Raw genomic sequence first — 22,945 nt, 5'->3', positions numbered from 1 at the left:
TGCGTGAGGGCTGGTGAGTGTGGTCAATATTGGCACTATGTGGGCTGACCGATGACATCCCCGCAGGGGACCCTCATAAGAGGGCGACCCCTTTAGTGCCACAGGATGGCACACTGGACAGCCTAGTGTCCGGAGACCCCTTCGGGGTCACGCTCGTCACTTCTGGCCGAGGTGGGGGAAGGGGAGAGGTATAAGTTCCTCCCCTGCCCACCTGGCGGCCTCTTTGTCCCTCACCCTGACGCCGTTTCCCTCCCTACCGCTTACCCGGTGTACTCAGGGTGGGGGGGAAGGATTTTCTAATCTTTTTTATTTGTGTTGCAGGCGGAGTTACAGGGCGATCCAGAGGTGGAAAGGTACTCAGGGGTACCCTCTTCAGGAACAGAAAGGGTGCTGAGGCCTAATATCCCCAGGAAGTTATGCGGTGGACCCTGAGGTGCGACGACGCCCGTCTGTCCTACGGGCGGTTGGAAACCTGGACAACCGGGGGTCGCTTGAACGCTCTGCCCCTCGTGGGGGGCGTGAGTAAGGAGGTGGACCGATGGTTCACCGGAAGTGGGAGGGGCTATCCCCTCACCACAACCGCTAAGCACCGATTGGCTAAGGCCACGATGCAAGTTGGCCCATCAGTTGGTATGCCGCGAGGGGCGGCTTGCCTTTGGATCGCCTGTAAGATAACCGACCATGTTGGCATATTTGGTATGCTAATAAACCTGCAGCATTTTTTTCCACCAAATAGGTGTCTTGTCTGATTATTTATGTTACCTGTATGTTGCTGCGTGAGGGCTGGTGAGTGTGGCCGATATTGGCACTAAGAAGCCGGGTACAGGGAGTAAGTCACCATAACCAACTCAGTCCTGCTATACTGAGTAAAACGTTTCCGCCAGCCAAAAGTACAGCAAAAACACTCTTGTAAGTGGAGACAGACAACTTCGCCCAAACAAATCCTATACTCAGGGGAAACCAGCAGGTCGCTGGGCCTATGCCCCTCTCACAGTAGTACTCTGAAAGATCTTTTTTGTTGATCACATAAGGTCTGGTGGCAGCTGTTGTGTCTTGCCAGAACTAAAAAGTGGGGGACACAGGAGTATAAGGTTGGAAAGTGACAAAAGCCAGGCACTCCTACGAAGTTCTAAAGAGAAATTAAAATAGAGTCCATTCACATCAGTAGTGTAAGAATACAAGTCACATTAAAATGATGCTCCAGGAGTGGGACAACATTCAGAGTAAACTCATTGAAAAAGGAGCAGGGAGCGGAGGTAGACAAGAAGGACAACTATCTTGCCAGGCGGCTGACACAAAGCCCTCTGTGTATACGGTCTTGTAGACAACATGTCTTCAACAACAGAGAGCTAAAGCATTCTATATAGACTTGAAATAGGTCCCAGATGATGGGGAAGGGTACAGTTAGGACATTAGCATCATTTATAGCTGTCTTGTTTTATATTTAGTTTTCTTGTCCGTCTGCCACACTCTGCACTTCTCTCTCTTCCTCTGCCAAGAACATTTTAGATTGGGTAATTCCTTGAGAGTGATTACGTGCAAGGAAATGACAGAGGAGAGAAAGAGAAACAGCGCTGATATGACAGCATACATTTTGGCTGATCCGCAACACACACAAAGTCCTTTCATGACTGCTTTATCTGACACACATTGGGCACACACTGCAGTTTTGAGCATTCGCTCCCCTTCTCATACTGGTCAAATCAGGACGAAAGAAAGGAGCCGGGTACAGGGAGTAAGAAGGAGAGAATGTGTGTGAGAAAACAGGGAGAGCCCAAATACACGAGGAAATGCGATCGGATTAGCAAAACAGAAGGGACAGAACTGCATGGAAATAGCACTTTAAGAGAATCCTGGAGTCATCGACTATGCTGTCTGTAGTAGAATAACACAGCAGTGACAATGCAAAGAGAGAATGAAGCAAAGACAATGAAGGAAGGATTACGAAGCAAAGATAGATAGATAGATAGATAGATAGATAGATAGATAGATAGATAGATAGATAGATAGATAGATAGATAGATAGATAGATAGATAGATAGATAGATAGATAGATAGATAGATAGATAGATAGGTAGGTAGGTAGGTAGATAGATAGATAGATAGATAGATAGATAGATAGATAGATAGATAGATAGATAGATAGATAGATAGATAGATAGATAGATAGATAGATAACAAAGAGGAGGAAAAGAGAACATGACAGAGTATAAAAAAAAGGGAAACAAGTAGAGAAAACATAAAAGAGGAAGAGAGGAAGGATCACAAAAGCAAGAAAGAGGGAATGAGAAACACGGAGCAGAGAAAGCATGAAAGAGGAGAAGAACTGAACAGGGCACAGAGGTTAAATGAAAGCAATATGGAAATTGAGAAAGGATTCTCTGACTATAGCAGAATTCTTGACTGTGTGTAATGAAACTGTCAGAGTGTTCAATTACTTCCTATGAGGGGATCCTTTGGGCAACAAACGGGGATTCCCTCACTGACAACGCAACAGAGTTGTTAATGCTTTCTTCGAAGTCGCCTGTTCAGGTGAGGTTACTCCTACCCCAAATACCCTGCGTTCTGAAAGCATGGTCAAAATATTAGATCCTGTGTCATCCATATAGAGTTCCATCCTACAATGGTCAATGGGTTCTCCTTTCACAATTAGCAACCGTCCTCATGTTCCAGCACCAGCCAACCTACGTAATATAATTCCCTGAGTTCTCCTTTACAACTTTCATGGCTCTTCTAAATTTGGATTCACATTTGTTAAATAAAATGGGGGAAATGAATTTCAACCCAGCCACCAACCGATAAGTTGCGCAATTTCCAGGTGATTACAGTATATAATTGTAGATCACATTGTAACAGTTGAATTCGACGATATTTTCTATGTTGTGCTTCCTTTTCCTCAAGATGCTACTATGAGCCGCTTTCTCAGTCACGATAGACACACATCAGAAGAGAGGATTTATCTCTGAGCAGGTCAAAATGGCCGACCCTAGTCACCAACTGAGTTATTATTCTGCATGACCACAATATTTTCCTAATGAACATCAACAAACATTTTCTATGTTGGAATCCTAATTGGATGTTTAACAAGAGGAAACCACTGAAACGTTCCATTTGGCTATTGCATTCGGGGGGGGGGGGGATGCAATAACATGTTTAATGCAATTAATGGTCATAAAATGGGTCACGTCTCTAGAATTAAGTTGTACTTCTTGTTTGGTGACCAACATTTCCAAGAATCCTCCTTTGCTAAAAGCTTTCCTGTGGAAACTGCTAACTTTACTAATGGGTGCTCTTTCAACATATCTGACTTCCGACCATCTGCATATATTGGGGATAACCCTGGGGAAAAAAACACAATATCGTACACTACAAACTGCCAAGAATTCTCCAACAACTTTGCAGAGATGCTGAGGAAGTTTTTAATTTCTGTTGTTAGAGTTACACACTTAGCAAGAGCGGACGCAGTAGTTGATGTAACCACCAGAAGTATGATCTGATAAGATTCATGACATATTCATGTGTCCTTAGTGACTAGTTTTGCGGCGAGTTCTTGTAATACATTGAGGGAACACACTTGATATTCCTTAAAACCAGGTTATGAACCACACTCAGTTCAGGTGTAGCCTGGAAAAAAGAATTCAATGCACCCTTTGAACCATTACTTGAAGGCCAATCCTCTCTAATGTGTTTTTCACAAGCCAGAATGTCTCATCTTTTGCATCAGCATTAAAACAAAGATCTTCTATGAGAACATTACCAGAGTGGGATAGAATGTCCTGTTGGGAAGCAACAACATCACTTTTATTTTTATCTAGATCAGAGTCTACAGTGTTAGGCTAGTAGTGGCAAATAATCTGCTGCTTGTATGTTTTCTTCCAGGATCAAACCTCACTTTAAAACAATACTCTTGCAGTTGAGAAATGCATGCGGGTGATGTAGGGCCATCACCAAGATAAAATGTGCTAACAAGTGGTTTGTGGTCAGTCTTCAGCACAAACCTAGTGCTCCAAATGTAGTGACTCGAGTGTTTATTGGTAAATACGCACTCCAACAACTCATCAGGGGCATAACAAAGGCCCAAAGGCTTACCCATATTGGAGGGGCCCCATCATTCCCTACTGATGTGAGGGGCCCCTTCAGCATATCTTGCAAGGGGGTCCCCTCGCGTTTTGTTACGCCACTGCAAATCATGGTCGATCACAGCATACCTTCTCTCAACTTGGGCAATGGTTCTAAATGCAACTGCCAATTTGTGCCTCCATGATTGTTGGGAAAGGTTGACACCTGACACATACGCAGTTACATCTACTGTAATAATGCAGAACTTATTGGCAAAACAGGGATTTAAAAAAATAGGTGGAAATAATTTCATTTTCAATTAATTCAAATGCTTTTTGTTGCTCTTGGCTCCATTAAAACTTGCATAGCAACAATATGAGGGGCTCCCTGACTCCAGCAACGTTTTTTAAATAAATTTGCTTCGGGTCTCGTTGAGTGTCAAAACAAAATACAGGCGCTCAATACGAAGGAACAAGTTTAATGAACATAAACAGAAAATGATTAAGATATAACCAGATGGACGGGCATCCCAGGCAGAATGCACAAACTATCTTCCCCACTGACGCACAACATGTCCAGTCTCAGTGTTCTAACCCACGAGCATGAACCAAAATGCACTGGTTAGGAGAAAGAAGGATTGGAGATGAGGGGTTTGAAAAGTAAAGACAGAAGTGAAAAATGTGCATATGACAATTGCCTCATCTCTTTTAGCCTGATACTGTTGATTTGACAAGCTCATTTACGCTCCGCCTACCTGCTATGTTTATCTGATTATCTCCCACAGACCGGACTACTCATCCTTCTATACACCAAACTGTCTCCAACCAGTACCTTTTGAGTCACCATCCCACAAACCACTAACCACGCCACCACACCACTGAGTAGACACTTCCACGTATAGCAAGCATCACTTAATAATGGGATAGGGACCCAAGCAAAAAATATATATTGACTATACATTGAGAAAAACCTGCAAGATAAACCAAATCAGATCAAAAACTCAACCAGAGGGATGGTATTTCGAGATTCAGGACTCTGAAAAGCATGAGAGCATGCGGTTACAGGGGAACATGGCATATGGGGGAACATGGACCAGGAGGTACGCAAGTAAAAAACAAAAATTAGTTAGGGTATCGTATCTTAGCCTGACAGTTGATCTAATCCCATTTGTGAAGCGAAGATCAGGCCACTCTATTGATATAAAAAAGTTGCCATTATATAGCAGGCTCTACCGGAATGGAGAATCATGAGGATTTTGTCCAGGTTAAAGACCAATGTCTAAACATGACCTCCTCCATAAACTTCCTTCAAATGTATCCGAATTGCTGGAAGGCACTAACCATCAATAGGGCCACCACATACAGTACTGAGAGAATGATCATTGTGCTATGTTTTCTCGTCAGGGGAACAAGCGATCAATTCCCATCATCATACTTGCAGTGCATTTCTTAATGTCCATAAGAAGGATTTCTCATGAGCTGGTCCATCAACAGTGAGAGACAACAATACACACAGACCCCTTGTTTTCATCCAGACATTTCACCTTCAGATCTAATTAGGAAGGAACATGATCTATTGTACTTTTTAGGAAGTATGGGACTGGTTGTGCAAGATAAGTGAAACTTCCATGGGGTAAAAACTGTTACATAACCCTGGCAAGTTGAAAGACAAACATATACGCTCAATTCCATAGGTAGAGCTTATAAAGTAATTTCACCCAATGGCATTCAAAGCTTGAAAACTGCACTTAAGGGGATTCTGCCTTCCAGAATTGAGTTGCTCCAGATTTACTTTTCATATCCAACAGTCTGAAGAGAAAGTATATATATATATAAAATAGCACTCAACAGCTCAGGTGGATCCTATATATTGTCTAGAAACAAACACTGAGAACCAGATCTTCACTATCAAAAGACTTCTAGACCGCAACTCTCCTAAAAGAGCTTGGATCTGGACCACGGTGCGAGAATGAGGTTGCCTTGGGATCTAGCGGTGTGTACAGTGCATGGTTCTCTACAGTAATGCAGATCTTGTTTGAAAAGTATATGTGCTAATAGAACATGCAAACCAGAAACAATAACTCCAAAAATGGTTTAACAATCCGCATTGAGGATTTGTTATGACATACAAATCTGTATGTGCATTTATATCCATACGAATATCCACAAATAATTCTGTCAAATCATTCTCACAACTGGTGCTGTGTAATTGGGGCACAACAAGTGAACGGCCATTCAGTGCTCATCCTTCTCAATGGCTATGTGTTAGTTTCAACTCTTCGTTAAAGAACAGTTGTTCTCCTAGGGTGTCCTGACACCGGTCCTGATGATGGCCCGGTCAAGTTCACCATAGCGGGTTGAAACATCGACATGGTGTAACTCATGGATTGCGCATGCCAGTGAGCCATCCAGACTGGAGGACATGGCTACTATAATTCCTCCACATAGGCATTAACACAGCAGCCATTTGTTAGGAATATTATATGGTTCATTTGCTATACACTCCATGCTCATGTGACACACCGTGAGTACTACGTTGTTTTTCACTTTTTTGCACCATTTATAGACCTCGCTGTGTCAACAGTTGAGCGATAACTCAGGTGATGACACGTATGCCCATCATCATTTTTACTGGCAGGGTCACCTGATTGGTGACACATGTGATGGATGGGTAAGGGGATATGTGAGGGACAGCCCTCTTAGAGCATGGACACTACCTTGGCAGATGCTTTATTTTGAATTCTTTGTACTTTCAAGAGATGTCAGTCTAATTCAGCAGCACGATCTCGCATTAGCTGCAGGTTCACAGGTACAGTGAGTGGTGGCTTTTGTGGAAGAGGTGGCTCTCCCATATCCATAGGTTGTACAGTAGACAAACTCCCCTGCGTTCCCGCACGCCCCTTGAATCGACAGTCAGTGAAAAGGAGCTTCCTCTTCGTGCGAATCAGTGAGCAAGAGGTCTATAAACTTCGCTCTGATGGAAGCTGTATGAGGCATTCACTTCAGCACTTTGCAACACTCCAGAAAGAACAGGGGATGCAACGTGTTCTAAGCTATTTTCGCCAACTGACTCACGGAAAAACTAATTCCGCTACAATAATATCAGAGCAGCAGCAACGACCAAGGGACAGATTACAGGAGTACATCAAGAGCGCCAGGTGGGTTCGCATCTGCTTTCATGTGACACCTCTACAGAATCTCGCCTCATCCCTTCTGTAACATACATTGTACAGACCCACATTAAGTGCCCAGACAATGTGAAGGGGGCATTCCCACATTTACTTAGTGGTGTTGACACATACAAATAAGAGACTGCTTCGTCAGTCCACCCTCATCATTTTACAGATGCAAGTGCATGGGCAAAAAAGCCCTATGGGCAGGGCTTTAAGTGGGCCGGGTCTCACCAGTGCGGAGCACCAGCAGGTTTTTAAAGGGGTCCTTGAAACGGGTCTCTATCGGGCTCTGATTTGTGCCCTGGCACAGGCGGTCCGTTTTTCTCCGGACTGCAGTGACAGCAGGCACATCGATGTGCGTGTGCTCACACTGCTCACTTCACACTAGTGGAGAAGTTATGGCATGACGTCATGCCAGGTGACCGTTGTAGGGGAAGGGAAATCCTTTAAAGAGAGTCATTTTCTCTCTGGATTTCCCTTCTCTTTTTGAAACTCAGGGGCAGTGTTGGAAACCGGGCAACCGGGTTAGCAGTCACCAGGTTCCCAGCACAACGGTAGCTTGGCTCGAGCGGTTGGGGTACAGGCACCGTGTTAAGCGTACGTCACACCCTCACAATAACCATGCGCTCATCCGTTCCAAAAACGACACTACACCGTAAAAATTATGAAAGAAAGTAGTTTGTCTTTATCTTATTTTCTCTTAGTTGCAGGTTTCAAAACATACATACAATACCATAAGACTTTTCTTGAAAATAGCAGGTCAAATAAATAATACCACAGTGGGGTTTCAATAAATAGGATCAGGTCATAGATAAGCAAGGAATAAATAGGGGGGCAATAAATACAGAGGGCAAATAAATACTGTCAGACAATAAATACAATGCAGGAATAAATACAGTCAGACAATAAATAAAGCACCTTCAATAAATAATATAAGCAATCAATAACAATTGCAAATCAGATCACATTTATGAGGTAGTTTGGTTTTACTATGCCCAAGTACAGCTTGTGGTCACTGGGGTGGCCTGGGGATGTCCCAACTAGATTGGTCAAGGCTGGGGCCTAAGCTGAGGTAAAATGAGGGTAACCTTAGGTTCTGGCTCTCCCAACTACACAGTCCCTCACACAGGTCCCTGCACCAGTCTCAGTTCACCCCCTAGCACTCCCAGGCTGGTCCTAACACCCCTCTAGCCCCTAGAATGGTCTTTTAGGGCTCCACAGGGCCTCAGATGCCCTTTCTACCACTTACTGCCCTTTTCACGATGATCGGCTCCGCTGGCGCTGGGTCGACGCCGCTGGGCGGCTCCGGTTCGATGTCGCTGGGCGGCCTCGGTTCGGTGTCGCTGGGCGGCCTCGGCTCGATGTCGCTGGACGGCCTCGGCTCGATGTCGCTGGGCTGCTCCGGCTCGATGTCGCCTTCCGGTGTCGCAGGGTCACGGTCTCCCCGCATCCGGGTGTCTCCGGAGTGCGACCTCCACTCCCGACCTCCGGCGCGCTTCACCTCAGATTCCGGCGTCTCCGGAGTGCGACCTCCACTCCCGACCTCCGGCGCGCTTCACCTCAGATTCCGGCGACTCCGGAGTGCGATCTCCACTCCCGACCTCCGGCGCGCTTCACCTCGACCTCAGGTGACTCCTTACTCGACCTCCGGTGCCTCTCCACGACCTCCGTCGGCGCCCTCTATCGACCTCTGACGGCTCCGGGTACGACGTCTGCTTTCTGTCAGCGCCGCTTCTCCACCTCAGGCCTCAGGTCTCCAGGCTTCTCGACGTCAGGACTCCAGGAGGACACTGCTAAACAGGTCAGGAACTTGCTGTTCTTCTTCTTTAAGGCCTCTTCACAATATTTAGGTCCTTAAGATGGTTTTTCTGGTCTTGATCCCACACAGGGCTCTAGGCTGGGCTTGGTCAGTAGGGACTAGCATCAAGGGTGGGTTTCTGGACCCCACTCCAAGCACTGGTTTCCACCCCTGCTGCCTTACTCCGACCTCCTTCTGAACTGGTCCTCTCTCCTCTCTAGTCAGTTGCCAACTGCCACTCTGAGATGGCCTCCCAACATTCTAAACTGCCTCTCACTGTCACAGGGTTCCAGAATGTTACGGAAGGTTCTAGAAATCTCCAGTGGGTTCTGATGATGTCACAGGTGACAATGGGGTGGCCACCATTTTGTGTCTCAGGCCCTCAGACAGAAGTTCCAGGGGTAGGGAAAATGGCTCCCTGACCCTGCATCAACACTAAAAAGTCTGGTGGTTCCCAAAAAGGAAAAATTATAACAGGGTTTGAGGCAAAAGTGGGACAAAATAAATAATGATGAGGAGGGACCACCCAAAGGGCTGACAGGTCTAACAGGCAGCAAAATTGTTGTGATGTCACCAGGGCTTAAAGTGGAAGCTTTTTCAATATTACATTCAGGCCATAGTTGCTGCTTATTTATCTTATGCAACCAACAATCATTGACAAAGCCACTAGTCCTGACTTGTTGTAGGTATGATGTCACTTGTTGTATCACATATCTGGATGCAATGACAGAAGCAGCAAAATACAAGTCGGGCGCCACACTATGCTAAGCACAGATTTTTAGCTTACATGTTTTTAAGCCATGCCCTTAATTACATTGGCCACGCCCCTTTAAGAGACCCCCCAGTTTTTTCATCCCGCTTAAAGCCCTGCCTATGGGTTATGTTACTTGTACACACTTTAGAGGGGCACATACTAAATGTGCACCCAAGAGGTTCCCCTTGGAAGGGACCACAAAGCATGCCATAGAACGGCCATGAGCCTTCAAAGGGAGGACCTGAGACTGGAGATCTGAAATGGCAGACCAACATTGCTGGCAGTGAAACAAAGACTAGCGTGAGGTACCACCGGTAGCTAAAGAGAGCTGTTCACTGTAGGAAGCTGGCTCGGTATATACTATGCTAAAAAGAGGTGTGTGCACAGAGTCCAGGGAGTCCCCAAAGGTGTGGCAGCACACACTAAGTCAAGTTGGCATCAGGTATCTAGCAAAAAGTTATGAGGTAACATGCAAAAAGGGGCACTTTCCTAAAATCATTTTGTACACCTGATGAGCGAGCAAGCTGGTGCACGGATAAGCCTGGTTTTATCATTGGTCAGCCGCACCACGGTGCATTTTCTGGCTACTTTGTATTCCTATCAGCTGATTTCACATCAAGCCACAGTAAAGAACAAGTAGCAGCCATTGCCCTTATTACGTTCCTGTGATCTTCAATACATTCTCATAACCTTTTAGTTGTACCCCTTAAAGCATGGAGCAACACATGCTTAGAAACTTATAAAATAATGTCAACTATCTGACTTTTATATAGAGAAACGATTTTACGTAGATTCACTAGCAGAGAACATGGTACATTACGGACAACAGCAATGTAGGCTTGTATCGTATGATGAGAGGCATGCTGCAGGCAGTAGCAAAAGAGCAACGTAAATTGATGTAATTTAGAAAATATCAATGTAAGAGTAGGCTCAGAGCAAGGACAAAGCAGTGTAAGTGAATGTATGTAACATTTGCTCTGGTGTACAAGCTTAGCCAAAGCTCTCTCCAAGACCTTGGACAGATAATTTGCCAAAACCCAGGTTGTGGAAAGAGGGATAGGCACGGTGAAACCAATTCCACTTGTAAATGCTTGTTTTATTCAGCACCTGTGGTCAAGGGGCTGGTCACCCCCATGTATGGCGAGGAGGGATTATGTAATCCATTTCAGAACTATGTAGTGAACTTAAACTTGGACTGTGCCTGTGGTTATCACCTGATCTGCAGGAAAGTTGTGTAGAAGCTGGCGGATGGTGTTGTGGTACAGGAGCTGCCAGCGACGACGCGCCCAAGCCACGCAGTCCTCCCATGACCGTGGCTTCTCCGTCACCAGGTGGGTATGGATGGACTTCAGGATCTCTAAAGACTGGGCACTCGGCTTCCGGAGGACCTGTGCCAGAAAATCAGGGTTCCTGCCACCAGATGAGAAAAGGGAAACAATTGAAGAAGATCTACAGTAGGGGCAGCAAATATGGATCACATCACAGTAGTATAACGTATTGTAAGTCTGTAATAATATAGGGCAGAGGGTATATATTAACAAAAACATAGGAAAGAGGATTTTTTTACCAGGAGTGATATAGGGGGTTGTGGGACAAGCAACCTGGAGAAAATATGAACAGGATGAAACTGGGAACTGAAAGGATATCTGCCAAAAAACCTATGTTCACCAAACCCACATTGGAATGTTGAGCGCTCCATTGAAGACAATTCAGTGCTCAGGGCCTCTAATGGCTGAGATAAGCCCAGAACATCAATATTCCAACGTTTGTTCACAGCAACAGCTGTGAACAAAGCCCTCACGGAGCCCAAGGGAGTTTCAACCTCCTTGGGCTCTGTGTTTCAACCTCCTCGGGCTCTGTGAGGCCTTTGTTTTTCAAATTAGAACATACTGCTCTCTAAGGGCGGAATGTTCTAATAGTCTTAGAGCCCTTGGTAGCAGGCTCCACCGGTCATTAAAGGCCCACTCCCTTGTTAAAGGCCCATGGCCGGTAGAGCCTGCTACATCTGGCTATAAGGCTATATTACACCAAGCCAGGAAGCAGAGCAAGCAAGCCTAACACTCTGTGTGGTGGAAAGTGAGGTGAAGTGTGAGAGGGGAGTTAGCCGAGTGAGTAGGATCCAGGGGTGTAAAACAAGTGGGACCCTGGTGGGGGGCATTCAGGCCAAGGTCAATGAATATCTGTGAGATAGGAGAGACTCTGAGGCCCCTTTTTTCGCATTCTGCAGCTTTGCCTTATCTTTGTTATGCCACTGGAGGATCTCCACTTCACAAGTGGAGGCCCAACAATGCATTTTAGACATCTAATTATTCACTATATTAGTTACACTTCAAACTTTTCACTCATAACTCTCACAATGAAATCATAAAATATTCCAGTATTTCGGAATCTGTCACAGTACCCAGAAGCACTATTAGTACACTATTTGTCCATAGCAGCTCATCAGTAGAAAAACAGGGCAAAGAGGTGCCTGCCACCAGATCCAGAGGGGCAGGTACAGAAGAATACAGTACAAGTGGACACCGTTGCACGATTGCAGCAAGAGAATACTAACAAATAGCACTGGCGCTCACAATAGGCCTGGCTCATAACCGACAGTACCTCAACACCCACTGTTGAATTTAGGTGCTCATCATACTCATGATACATCCAGTCTGTCACTAATCCTTGCACTCGTGCAACCATTCATCCACATGCGGACTCATTCCAGCATTCACACACTCACCTACAAACATTAAAACACTTATTAAAAAAGCAAATGCAAAATAAATTAGAGGAACAAAAGTTGAAAAAACAGAAATACTAATGTCTAAATGTGTTCGGCGTACTATAAAAAATAAGTAAAACATAGCAGCAAACTGCCATCGTGGAGTGGTATTGTACATAGTTACAAAGGGGCAGATGTGCTTAGAAGCAACGTTTCGCCAACTTGGAACTCTAGAACAATAATAAACAGTCACAATACCATTCCAAGATGGCACTGCCAGGAATTGGAAGGGTCGAGCCTTAACCCACAGAGAGCATGGAGATTATGGAGAACCTAAAGACGGGGCTGAAGGCTATATGTTAGCCGTCTAGTGCATCACTGCTCTGATAGGAGTTCCTGACTCCTGATTTCTACGTCTGCATCAAAGCTGGACCATGTGCACAAGAAGGCATGTAATTCAGTTACTCATTGCCTCACATCTGTGTCTTTTGCTAAGGTGTTTCCCTGTCGCTTCTAGTTTGTTTTCTCTGCCTTCCTATTCCTCAGGTTTTTATTGTTGTTTCCTTACTTGGTCCCTCTGTTCTGTTCCCCCTTCTTAAAAAGCTAGGAAGGTTGTTGTGCTTTGTCTCTGCTTCCTTCCCCTGCAGGAGATGGCTCTTGTATTAGTGGCTTTCACCTAGTTGTTGGGAATGTTTCCTGGTCTTCGACAACAATTATCACAACACTAATGGTGGAAGCATTGGTAAGTCACTCTCCAACTGGTTCAATGCTGTGCTAATGCCATTTCTATATGAGACATTCATGTTCCTTTGTCTCCTGGGTATATAAGATTTGGGTTATTCGTAGTATGTTCTTACCTTGCAAATGCCATTTCACTATTTGGGGGGTTTCCGAACATCCTCACAAGGAAAGTCTCTGAAGAAACCTGAACGCACTTACCTTGAGATCTCCAGTCCAGGAGGTCTCTTTACATCAAAGAGATGTTGACGCAGCTGTTTTTCTTTCGTTCATATCCTCATTCTATCCAAGCTATCCACAATGATTATCTATATAACCGATACATTCATGAAGTCAAAAAGGGGGCTGGCCTCAACGTCAGACTCAAAGCAATCTGGTCCTTGACAAATGCTCAGTAAACATCTCACTGAGCAGCCACCTTGGAATGGTATTGTGCATTGAGTTGAATTGTTTTATCAATTTAAGATAGCTGGCAGATTGGTTCTACACGAGGTGGTGATCTTGGAATGGTAAAACAATTATACAATATGGGCAATACCAATCTAAGATGGCCACCCAATTTTGATGCACTTGCCACGGAGGATGTGGTGCACTGCAGATAAGCCAGGCAGCCCTATCTGGGAACTGCCAGTCACTCTAAAAATATAAACACAATAAAATAAATGAGAAGGCAAGAAATGAAAAGGGACTTATCAATGTAGAAAATTGAAATCTAAAGGGCTTTTAACTGCCCTTGGTACTGCAGTGCATTCATTTTCAGCAGGAGCGGCCCCGTAGAGGTAAGAGTGGTAGGGCTAGACGACAACGAGGGAAAATTCAATTTAAAAAAAAGAAACCACTTTCCTTGCGCTCGTAGTCTCGCCGATTTGGCGAAGCGGCAAGCGCAATCTAAGTGGTTTTCTTTTTTTTAAATGGAATTTTCTCTCGTCATCTGTCGACCTCCCCCACCCCGCCTACCGGCCTCACCTGCACTGGTCTCTCTTGATTTTCAGATATGCGTGTGCTCAAGTGAAATGCCATCAATCGGGGCAATAAAAGGAAAGGCTGAAGTAAGTTGACCCTGTGCCCCATGCACAATCTTCTACATCGAGGGTTGGTGAAAGGGGATACCCAAAACTTAAATCTTTGCCTATAATGCAAATCTGAGATCTTCTATGTAACAAAATACTTCCTGCCTCACAGCTTTAGCACAGTACAGTAACAATACGCCCATAAAGACCTGTTGGCTTTAACATATCCTTTTCACAATAAATATAACATGAATACTGGCTTTATCGTCATTTTTCATAATAAACAGAACTATGGCATCTGGCATGCATTCTCCCAAAGCAGACCTACACCTTTATAATTACTAAATTTCAAACTCATCATTACTAATATCCAAAGATACTTGCAGTTTTATTCCACCATTACCATGCACTGATCATTTTTTGGCACAGAATGGGGAATAACATACAGGTTGATGCATTATCGCACCTGCTTACGAATGTTTTACGCCAATATTTGGCCATTTACAAAGCACATGTTTCACCTACTTTTGGGAGGTGGTACAGTGCCCGTGTTTTAAAGTACGCTACAATTCCGGGTGAAGTAAAACCTGCCAACTTGGAATGCTGTTCTATCTGAAAACCGTAGTTTACAACAGGGACAGAATTGCCACCGAACTTGTGATTTAGTCAATAGTGGTTTGATGTTTGAATAGATTTTCCCCATGACAACTCTATGTGCAAGTTCTTTAAACAAAGTCTGCACCCATTTCAGAATAAGCCGTCTTTAATGGTGGAAGGAGCAAGTGATCCTATCAAAGGCTACAAACAGGTCAAAGAGACTGCTTCACCCTCATCACCTTCATCTTTGTTAAACAACAATGCATCCAGAACCAAGACTGCATTGATGAAGTACAAAAGCTTAGCAGCAAATGCATACTCTATGATTTTCTCTACTAAGGGCAGGTTGGAGACAGAATGTTTCTAGATTTAAGTGGGACAAGGTTTTGTGCAAATTTATTGTTTGATGGTGGAGAAGCATCCTTCAGGATGGCAGAAGACATTAAGTCCATCATCCCGACAGTACTTGATCCATCAAATTTAGAGATGACAATTGCCCTGGCAGTCATCTCTGTACCTTTAAAGGAACTGCCTTCATGGTGGTTTCCATCAAGATAAAAATGTTTGACAGCTGCCCAACAAACTTAATATTTTTTGTTTTTCAAAAACAAACTCCTAAGGAAGGAGTTTTCTCCCTGGGTGTGGAGGTCATTATTGTTTATGTCTCTCCCTCACTGTCAGCTTTTTCCTGGCGGTGACAGACAGAAGAAAAAAAATCACACCCTCTGCTCTAAATAGAGCGGGTGGTAGGATGGCTTTAATCCAGCAGCCAGTACTCCATCAGGCCGATGAAAAAAGTATGGTCCACCTGTCTCTAAACAAGGCGGGCGGGCCTAGAATTTGGTGGATGGGTACTCCGTTGCTTTTGAGACACGGTAGCCTACCAAACTCCAATTCAGCCCCTATTGTTTTGGAGGAACCCATGTATGTGTACCTAGACTGATTGGAGTGCGTGCTTTAACAATATGTAGACGTGAGAGTGGTGATATGGTATTTGCTGCCCAGATTAACATGTTGGATATGAGTCAGGTTACAAGACACAATGTGCATACAGACAATTGTTAAGAAGTTCTTCTGGTTTGTCTGAAGGAAACAAATGAGGATGTAGTTGGTTTTGTGGCCTGAAGAACTGGAGTGAGTAGTAACTTTGGGGTGCTTTGGATGTTTCATTATATTTTGTCTATTTTGACTGAAAGAGAGCATGTTGCTATGGCCACTTTTTTCAAAAGTTGTTCTTTTGTAGTGCAGAGGCTCTCAAGGTGTATGAGGAATAGATTCAGTAAGATGTTAACTGACAGCTGAGGGCTGTCGCAGAGGTGGGTGGACCTATCCGCTATAATGCTCATTCTGTTTGTTTTTGATGGTTTCTAAGTAGAACTACCCCGGGGGAGCTCTATTACCCTAATGTGTACCCCCATTTACGATTGTATAGTGAATTTTAAAGTCTGCTGTTCTGATCTCTGCCTTGACCATTTTTACTGCCCAACCAGTTCAGTTGCTTCAGAGTGGTGATTCTTCATTTCGGCCTGGCTCGTTGCAGAATTATAGGGCAGACGATGACGCATTATCGAGAACAGGGGGCTGCTCGGAATCACGTTGGCGCTTGGACACTCTGGCGAAGCAGAGGAGAAGCGGGCGGGAATATTAAAAGGAAAGGGGCCAGGTGGACACATTAGCACAGGTGGACACATTAGCACAGGGACACGTCAGCAGGGTTAGAGAGCATCTGGGCGCGAGCGAGCTTGTTAGCAATATGAGAACGCAGGCGGGGATACGTTCGCAGAAATAGTGAGCGAGGCCATGTGAGGGAGAGACAGGTTAGCAGGATGAGAGGTCGGGACACGTTAGCGCAGAGAGGGATGTCAGCAGGATACACGGGTTGGTGGAGGGGGGGGGGGGTCTTCACGAACAGATGGTGGCGGATACCTTATCAGGAACAGGAGACAGAGTGATACACCAGTGGGATCGCCTTAGCATTAACAGACGGGAGAAGGGATCGGCAGCAGGATCGTATACAGCGGGGCACGTGGCAGAAGGGGACAGGTTAACAGGGTCACCACGTGGACTTTGACACGTGAGCCGATTGAGCAAGGGACTTTGACCACTGTGGGACAGAACCCGCTCTGCAAAAGCCCAACACTAAAATACTCTCTTTGTTGTATTTTTCACTGGGTCTCCTGATGCTTAAAATGGGGGGGGGGGGGGGGGGGGGAGGGGGGACTTCTAAGTTAGATAAGGGCTGGCACGAGGTGTAGCTGAAGAGGCGCGTGAGTGCATCCATGGCGTGCCTGAGGCCAGTCACGCAGAGCTAGTATTCAGTAAAGTGCCTCAGACCGGTCATATTTTCGGACCGCCAGGTACATCTGTCTGGGCAGACAGACTGCTGGGGAAGAGTTATCAGAGAACTGATTCACGAGCTGTAATTTGCGCTCGTTGGCTGCGTCGCCCTCTCATAACCCGGAGAACAGAGCACAGACTTATGAAAACAGGCCTTCCCTCGGGCTCTTGTGTTATCACTGCTAAAACATCCGTCTCTGCTGGCCGAGGGACACGCAGACACTGCGGGCTGTTCATACTCTACGACTCCCGAGAACCGGGGAAAGGCTGGCGTGGCTGCAGCAAACAGGGCTTCCTTTCACGAAACACACTGCCACGTTTGTACCCGGGACGTGGCGCCATCAGCTGCTCGTCCACAGGGCATTCAGCATTCGATTAAACTGGAAATACAACAACACGTGGATTGGTGGCATGCGGCTGTACCCAAGGTCAGACCGGGAACCAAAACCAGCAGAAATAAATCTTTTGTTCGCCCGTGGCAATTTCAAGTGCATGTTTTACCGAGAAATGTAATAATATAAGCATGCATTTTTGTATTCGTGCAGGAAAATAAAAAATAAAAATTGTTTAAAAAAACTTTTTTAAAAGGTTTTCGTAAATACAGACAAGCAAATACATCAAAGCATGTATAAGAGCTTTTTGGTACACACATATGATGGACGGAGTGCAGAGCAAATGAAAACATTCACCCCAGTACAAAGATCTGGGCCTAAATCCGTCGTTTTTTTGCTCACCATGCCATTCCAGTTTGGACCCAGCCATATGCAAATCAGTCTTGACCCTGCGCCCAATGGGAACAGTCCAGCCCTAACTGCCAAGCCAGGTCCTCCTTGGACCGGAAACAAGCATCCTGGGACCGGTTTCGGGACATCAACCCTCATCAAGCAAGCTAGCTTGAATCTAGTGACACAGTGAACCCGGGACACACGTCTGGGCATACCCAGCGCACTTAGGACGAGAAGGCAAAAGACACATAGATGATCTTTTACATGCGTCATCAAGAGTGGGATGCGTATGCTGAGACGTGGGTTCCGTGCTCTCCATGCCACTGGAGTCAAGCTAGCCTGGCTGATGAGGGGTGATACCCCGAAACCGGTCCTAGGATGCTTTATCCAGTCCAGGGAAGACCTGGCCTGAAAGTTCGGGCTGGACTGTTCCCATGGGGAACAGGGTCAAGACTGATTTGTATATGGCTGGGTCTAAACTGGAATGACATAGGGAGCAAAAAAATAATGGATTTAGGCCCAGATCTCTGTCTTGGGGTGAATGCATGACATTGTTCAGCATTCTGTCCATCAATTGTTCTTTGTTCATCTGGAATGGGGGGCCGGGGTATCCCGTCCCTCCGGTGCAAAGAAGGTTGTCAGTACCTCCAGCCATTGATCAGCCAGGGGTCTCTGTGGAGGCCACTGGTCTCTTCCTGCAGCTGTTTCCTAGCTCACTACCGTGCCTTCCACTGGTTGTACCATCACTCAGTTGTGTGATGGGCCCTCCGGGGGGCTTCCAATGTCTTGCTAGGTCTCAGCGAGCAATATCTACGGCAAGGGAAGGATGTAGCCCTACGACTAGAGCAGTCGACCTCAAAGCTGGGGAACCGGGTTCGAGTCTCAGCAACAACGCTCAGCATCCTGTGATTCTGGGCAAATCACTTAATCTCCCCGTGCCTAACAAAAATTAATGTGTCTATCTGTAACGAAACTGGTGCTCATGTAAAGTGCTCTGATACCTGATATCTTCAGGGCTAGTTTGGGCTATATAAAACTCTTTAAAAAAAAGAAAAGGTCCACAAACCTATTTCTGGCCTTCTTCTCCTGGCACCCAAACCTCGAGCAGGCAGATTTCGGCAGTGCAAGTATTGAGTCTATCTAGTGTCCTTTCGAGGCCCTCTGTCACCTCTCGGCATAAGCGGACGTCCCCTGGGCAATGCTGCACCATATGTGCAAGGTCGGCGTCAGCCAGGTTGCATCCAGGGCAGTAGTGGGATTGGGTCTACAACATCGCGTTCAGTCTATGTGGTATGAGGTTCATTCATGTGCATATAATTAAACTGAGTGTATTTGAATCTCGTGCTTCTCGATACCTTGTGGGTGTTCCCTTCCATTGTCTCCGAGGTGTCTCCACAAGAGTCCCTCCCACTTGGCTCAGGGGCCCGGTACGCCCTCGGAGATCTTTAGAATCAGCGTTTGATATAGCCAGGTAATCAGTCGTCGTCCTTCCCCAATGGTCAGCGGGATCTGCAGTGTGTCAGTAGATGTGGGATCAGGGCCTACCTCCCCAGTTAGGTTTCTCAGTGTGTGCATGAACACCCCATATGTCAGAAACTGTGTGCCCGACAGCTCGCTGTCGAACACCAAGCTCTCGAGGCTTTTCTGGGAGCCCCTTCGTATAGGACCCCCAGGGTATCAACACCTGCCTGCAGACAATCGCTCATTCATTGTCTCGTGAGGTATCCCTCTCATGTTGTGGGCAGCACCGGCACATAGAGTTTGTTCCCCCTACTCTTGTGCAGCAACCATCTCCACAGCATACACCATGTGACCGGAGTTTGGGCTTCCTGACCAAGTCCAGTTTGACCCTTATCCACAGCTCCACCAGGGATCCCTCTCTACAGGGCTCCACAAACTTGCCTATTTCATGGGTATGACAGCCTACCAAGCAAACACAAGGAGATGATGGTTGGAGTGCTGAAACTTTTCAAACACTCACCCCCAGTCACAGATCTGGGTTGAATCCATCATCATTCTTTAGCTCACTTTGCCACCCCAGTTCAGACATAGCTATATGCAAATCAGGCTTGACCCTGTGCCTCATGGGAACAGTCCAGCCCGAACTGCCAAGCCATGTCTTCCCTGGACCGGAAACAAGCATCCTGGGACCGGTTTCGGGCTAACAGCCCTCATCAGCCAGGCTAGCTTGAATCCAGTCGCAAAGTGAGCAAGGGATCCATGTCTGGGCACACCCTGCCAACTGGATAATAAAATCCAAAGCAAGGTACTGGCCAGCCATTTACTGTTGCACCTACAATATTTAGATCACCCCGACCAAAATGGCTTCATCCTAGGACACACGTCACTCAATATTAGGAGACTGTATAGTTCAGGAAGGGACAGAGCATTTCCGCTACCCAAGGGCAATAGCCCTGTCAATTGATATACACCCTACATGGGGGGGTTACCGGAGAGTTTTCATGAGGAAAATCCTACTCAGACCTGGCTGGGACAGATGGGTGGGACACCTCTACAAGGATGCGTGTTGACAAACACATATTAGAGGCGTTCATGATCCACAGGGACGCCAGGCAGGAGTGCCCACTATCCTCACTGCTGTTTGTTTTGGTGGTGGAGCCATTCTACTGCATGCTCTGAAATAAGGGCATGGGAGATGCATTCTGCTTGGGGTCGGCAAGCATGTGGTCTGCCTCTATGCAGATGAAATGCTGCTTCCCCTCAGAAATGCAGACACGAGGGTGCCATGGAAATTTGAATGTCTGGAGTAACTAACGGAGGGTCTCTGGTCTATGCACCAACTGGCGTAAGACATGTGCGTTCCCAGTGGGCTGTGACCAACAAGATGCCCCCACAACCATCCCATTTTGGGGATCAGATGGGAACCCAGGGTTCTTGAATATCTGGGTGCCCTGGTCTACCATACAGGCGCTGATCTGGGGGGAGCAGCTCTATGTGGGCCTCGTGGCAGTGTGATGATTTGACACACCCTGAGGCTGCTCATCTTGGCCAGGATTGCCCTGTCCAAGATGGTTGTCCAGCCCAAAGTATTATATTATTTTACCAATCTGTTGTTATGGATACCACAGACCTGGTTTAAGTCCCTCAACATGCCATTACAGGAACTGATATGGGAGGGGGCCAGACATTAAGTGGCGCTATGCACCCTACAGCTCCCGACCCAGTGCAGGAGACTGGGGGTACGTTACTATGAACTGCATCCTTGTAGAGGAGTACCACCCATCTGGCCCTCTTATACTTGTAATAGGGCTCTCCTGTTCTGGTGGCTGGATCATCTAGGAGAGTAGCCTGCCAGCTCTGCCCTCTTCAGAATGTGCATTAGCTAAGTACTACTGTCTATCTAGTGATCATATGTTTTCCAGAGTGGCACCGTGATTTTCTTTTACTTCCAGTAGTCGGTGGCGGAGTATTGAATCTGCCACATACGCCCTCTCTAGCTGCCCGATTTTTTCCTCTAGCTTAGACAGGTTCCCTTCCAGTGATCGCCGAACACCTACTGCCTGCTCAATGCAGAACCCCGTGTCACTGCCTTGAAAGCATCCCATTCTACATTAGTGTGCCAACTGTGATGGAAGTAGTCTTTGATCAAGTCCGCAAGCGGGTTCCTGAACATAGGTTCCTGAAGGCGGGAGAGTCTTAGCCACCATGTCGAGACTGGGGACACCTTTCTTTTCGATGTAGCACACAAGTCACAAAGTCAAGTCAAGTCACAAAACTTATATAGCGCACTACATACCCATAGGGTTTCAAGGCGCTTAGGAAGGGGAGGAGGATTACCTTTCAAATATCCAGGTTTTAAGTTGCTTTCTGAATGCTAGGTGGTTCTGGGTGAGGCGAAGGTATGCGGGGAGAGAGTTCCATGTTTTAGCAGCCAGGTAAGAAAAGGATCTGCCTCCCATGGTGGTCTTGTTGATGCGAGGGATAGTGGCGAGGGCTTGGCTGGAAGAGCGTAGTTGGCGGGAGGGGGTGTAAAAGGACAGACGTGAGTTGAGGCATTCTGGTCCGATGTCGTAGAGTGATTTGTGTGCGTGGGTAAGCAGTCTGAAAGTGATCCTCTTATTGACGGGTAGCCAGTGGAGGTCTTTGAGGTGACCAGAGATGTGTTCGTTGCGTGGGATGTCTAATATGATTCTGGCTGAGGCGTTTTGGATTCGTTGGAGTTTCTTCTGGAGTTTTGCGGTAGTACCTGCGTAGAGGGTGTTTCCGTAGTCCAGTCGGCTCGTGACCAGAGCGTGGGTGACAGTTTTCCTTGTTTCGGTGGGGATCCAGCGAAATGTTTTTCTGAGCATGCGAAGAATGTTGAAGCAGGAAGAGGATACGGCGCTGACTTGTCTGTTCATTGAGAGTGAGGAATCCAGGATGACGCCTAGGTTCCGTGCGTGGTCCGTCGGGATGGGTGCTTTTCCGAGGGCTTCCGGCCACCAGGAGTCGTCCCATGAAGAGGGGGACGTACCTAGAATGAGTACTTCAGTTTTGTCTGAGTTCAGTTTCAGACGGCTGTGTTTCATCCATTCGGCAACTTCTTTCATTCCTTCGTGTAGGTTAGTTTTGGCGGTGCTGGGGTCATTGGTGAGAGAAAGGATAAGTTGGGTGTCATCCGCGTAAGAGATGATGTTGAGGTTGTGATGGCGTGCGATGGCCGCGAGGGGGCTCATGTATACGTTGAAGAGGGTGGGACTGAGTGAGGATCCTTGTGGTACGCCGCAGATGACTTCATAGGCCTCGGACTTGAATGGTGGAAGGCGGACTCTCTGGGTTCTTCCGGTGAGGAACGAGGTGATCCAATCAAGTGCTTTTCCTTGGATCCCGATGTTTCTGAGGCGCTGTAAAAGGGTGCTGTGGCAGACTGTGTCGAATGCTGCAGAGAGGTCAAGGAGGATGAGGGCGACTGTGTCTCCATTGTCCAGTAGAGTTCGAATGTCGTCTGTTGCTGCGATGAGGGCGGTCTCAGTGCTGTGTTTTGCTCGGAAGCCAGATTGTGAGGGGTCGAGGGATTTGTTGGCTTCGAGGAAGGCGGCGAGCTGGTT

At 46.5% G+C, this 22,945-nt stretch overlaps 1 protein-coding gene across 2 annotated transcripts in view; it reads right to left on the bottom strand.

The window, feature by feature from the left end:
- Window positions 1-22,945, bottom strand: part of LOC146797862 (ubiquitin-like modifier-activating enzyme 1) — a 1,073,449-nt gene that overhangs the window by 635,194 nt on the left and 415,310 nt on the right. For both annotated transcript variants that reach the window (XM_085625059.1, XM_085625060.1), the window contains exon 17: window positions 10,998-11,193. In XM_085625059.1, coding sequence (XP_085481185.1) covers window positions 10,998-11,193 — 196 coding nt within the window. The remainder of the gene's footprint in view (window positions 1-10,997; window positions 11,194-22,945) is intronic.

Source organism: Triturus cristatus, chromosome 9, assembly GCF_964204655.1.
Source record: "Triturus cristatus chromosome 9, aTriCri1.1, whole genome shotgun sequence".
Classification (NCBI taxonomy): Eukaryota; Metazoa; Chordata; class Amphibia; order Caudata; family Salamandridae; genus Triturus; species Triturus cristatus.
This window is presented reverse-complemented; position numbering and strand designations above follow the sequence as displayed.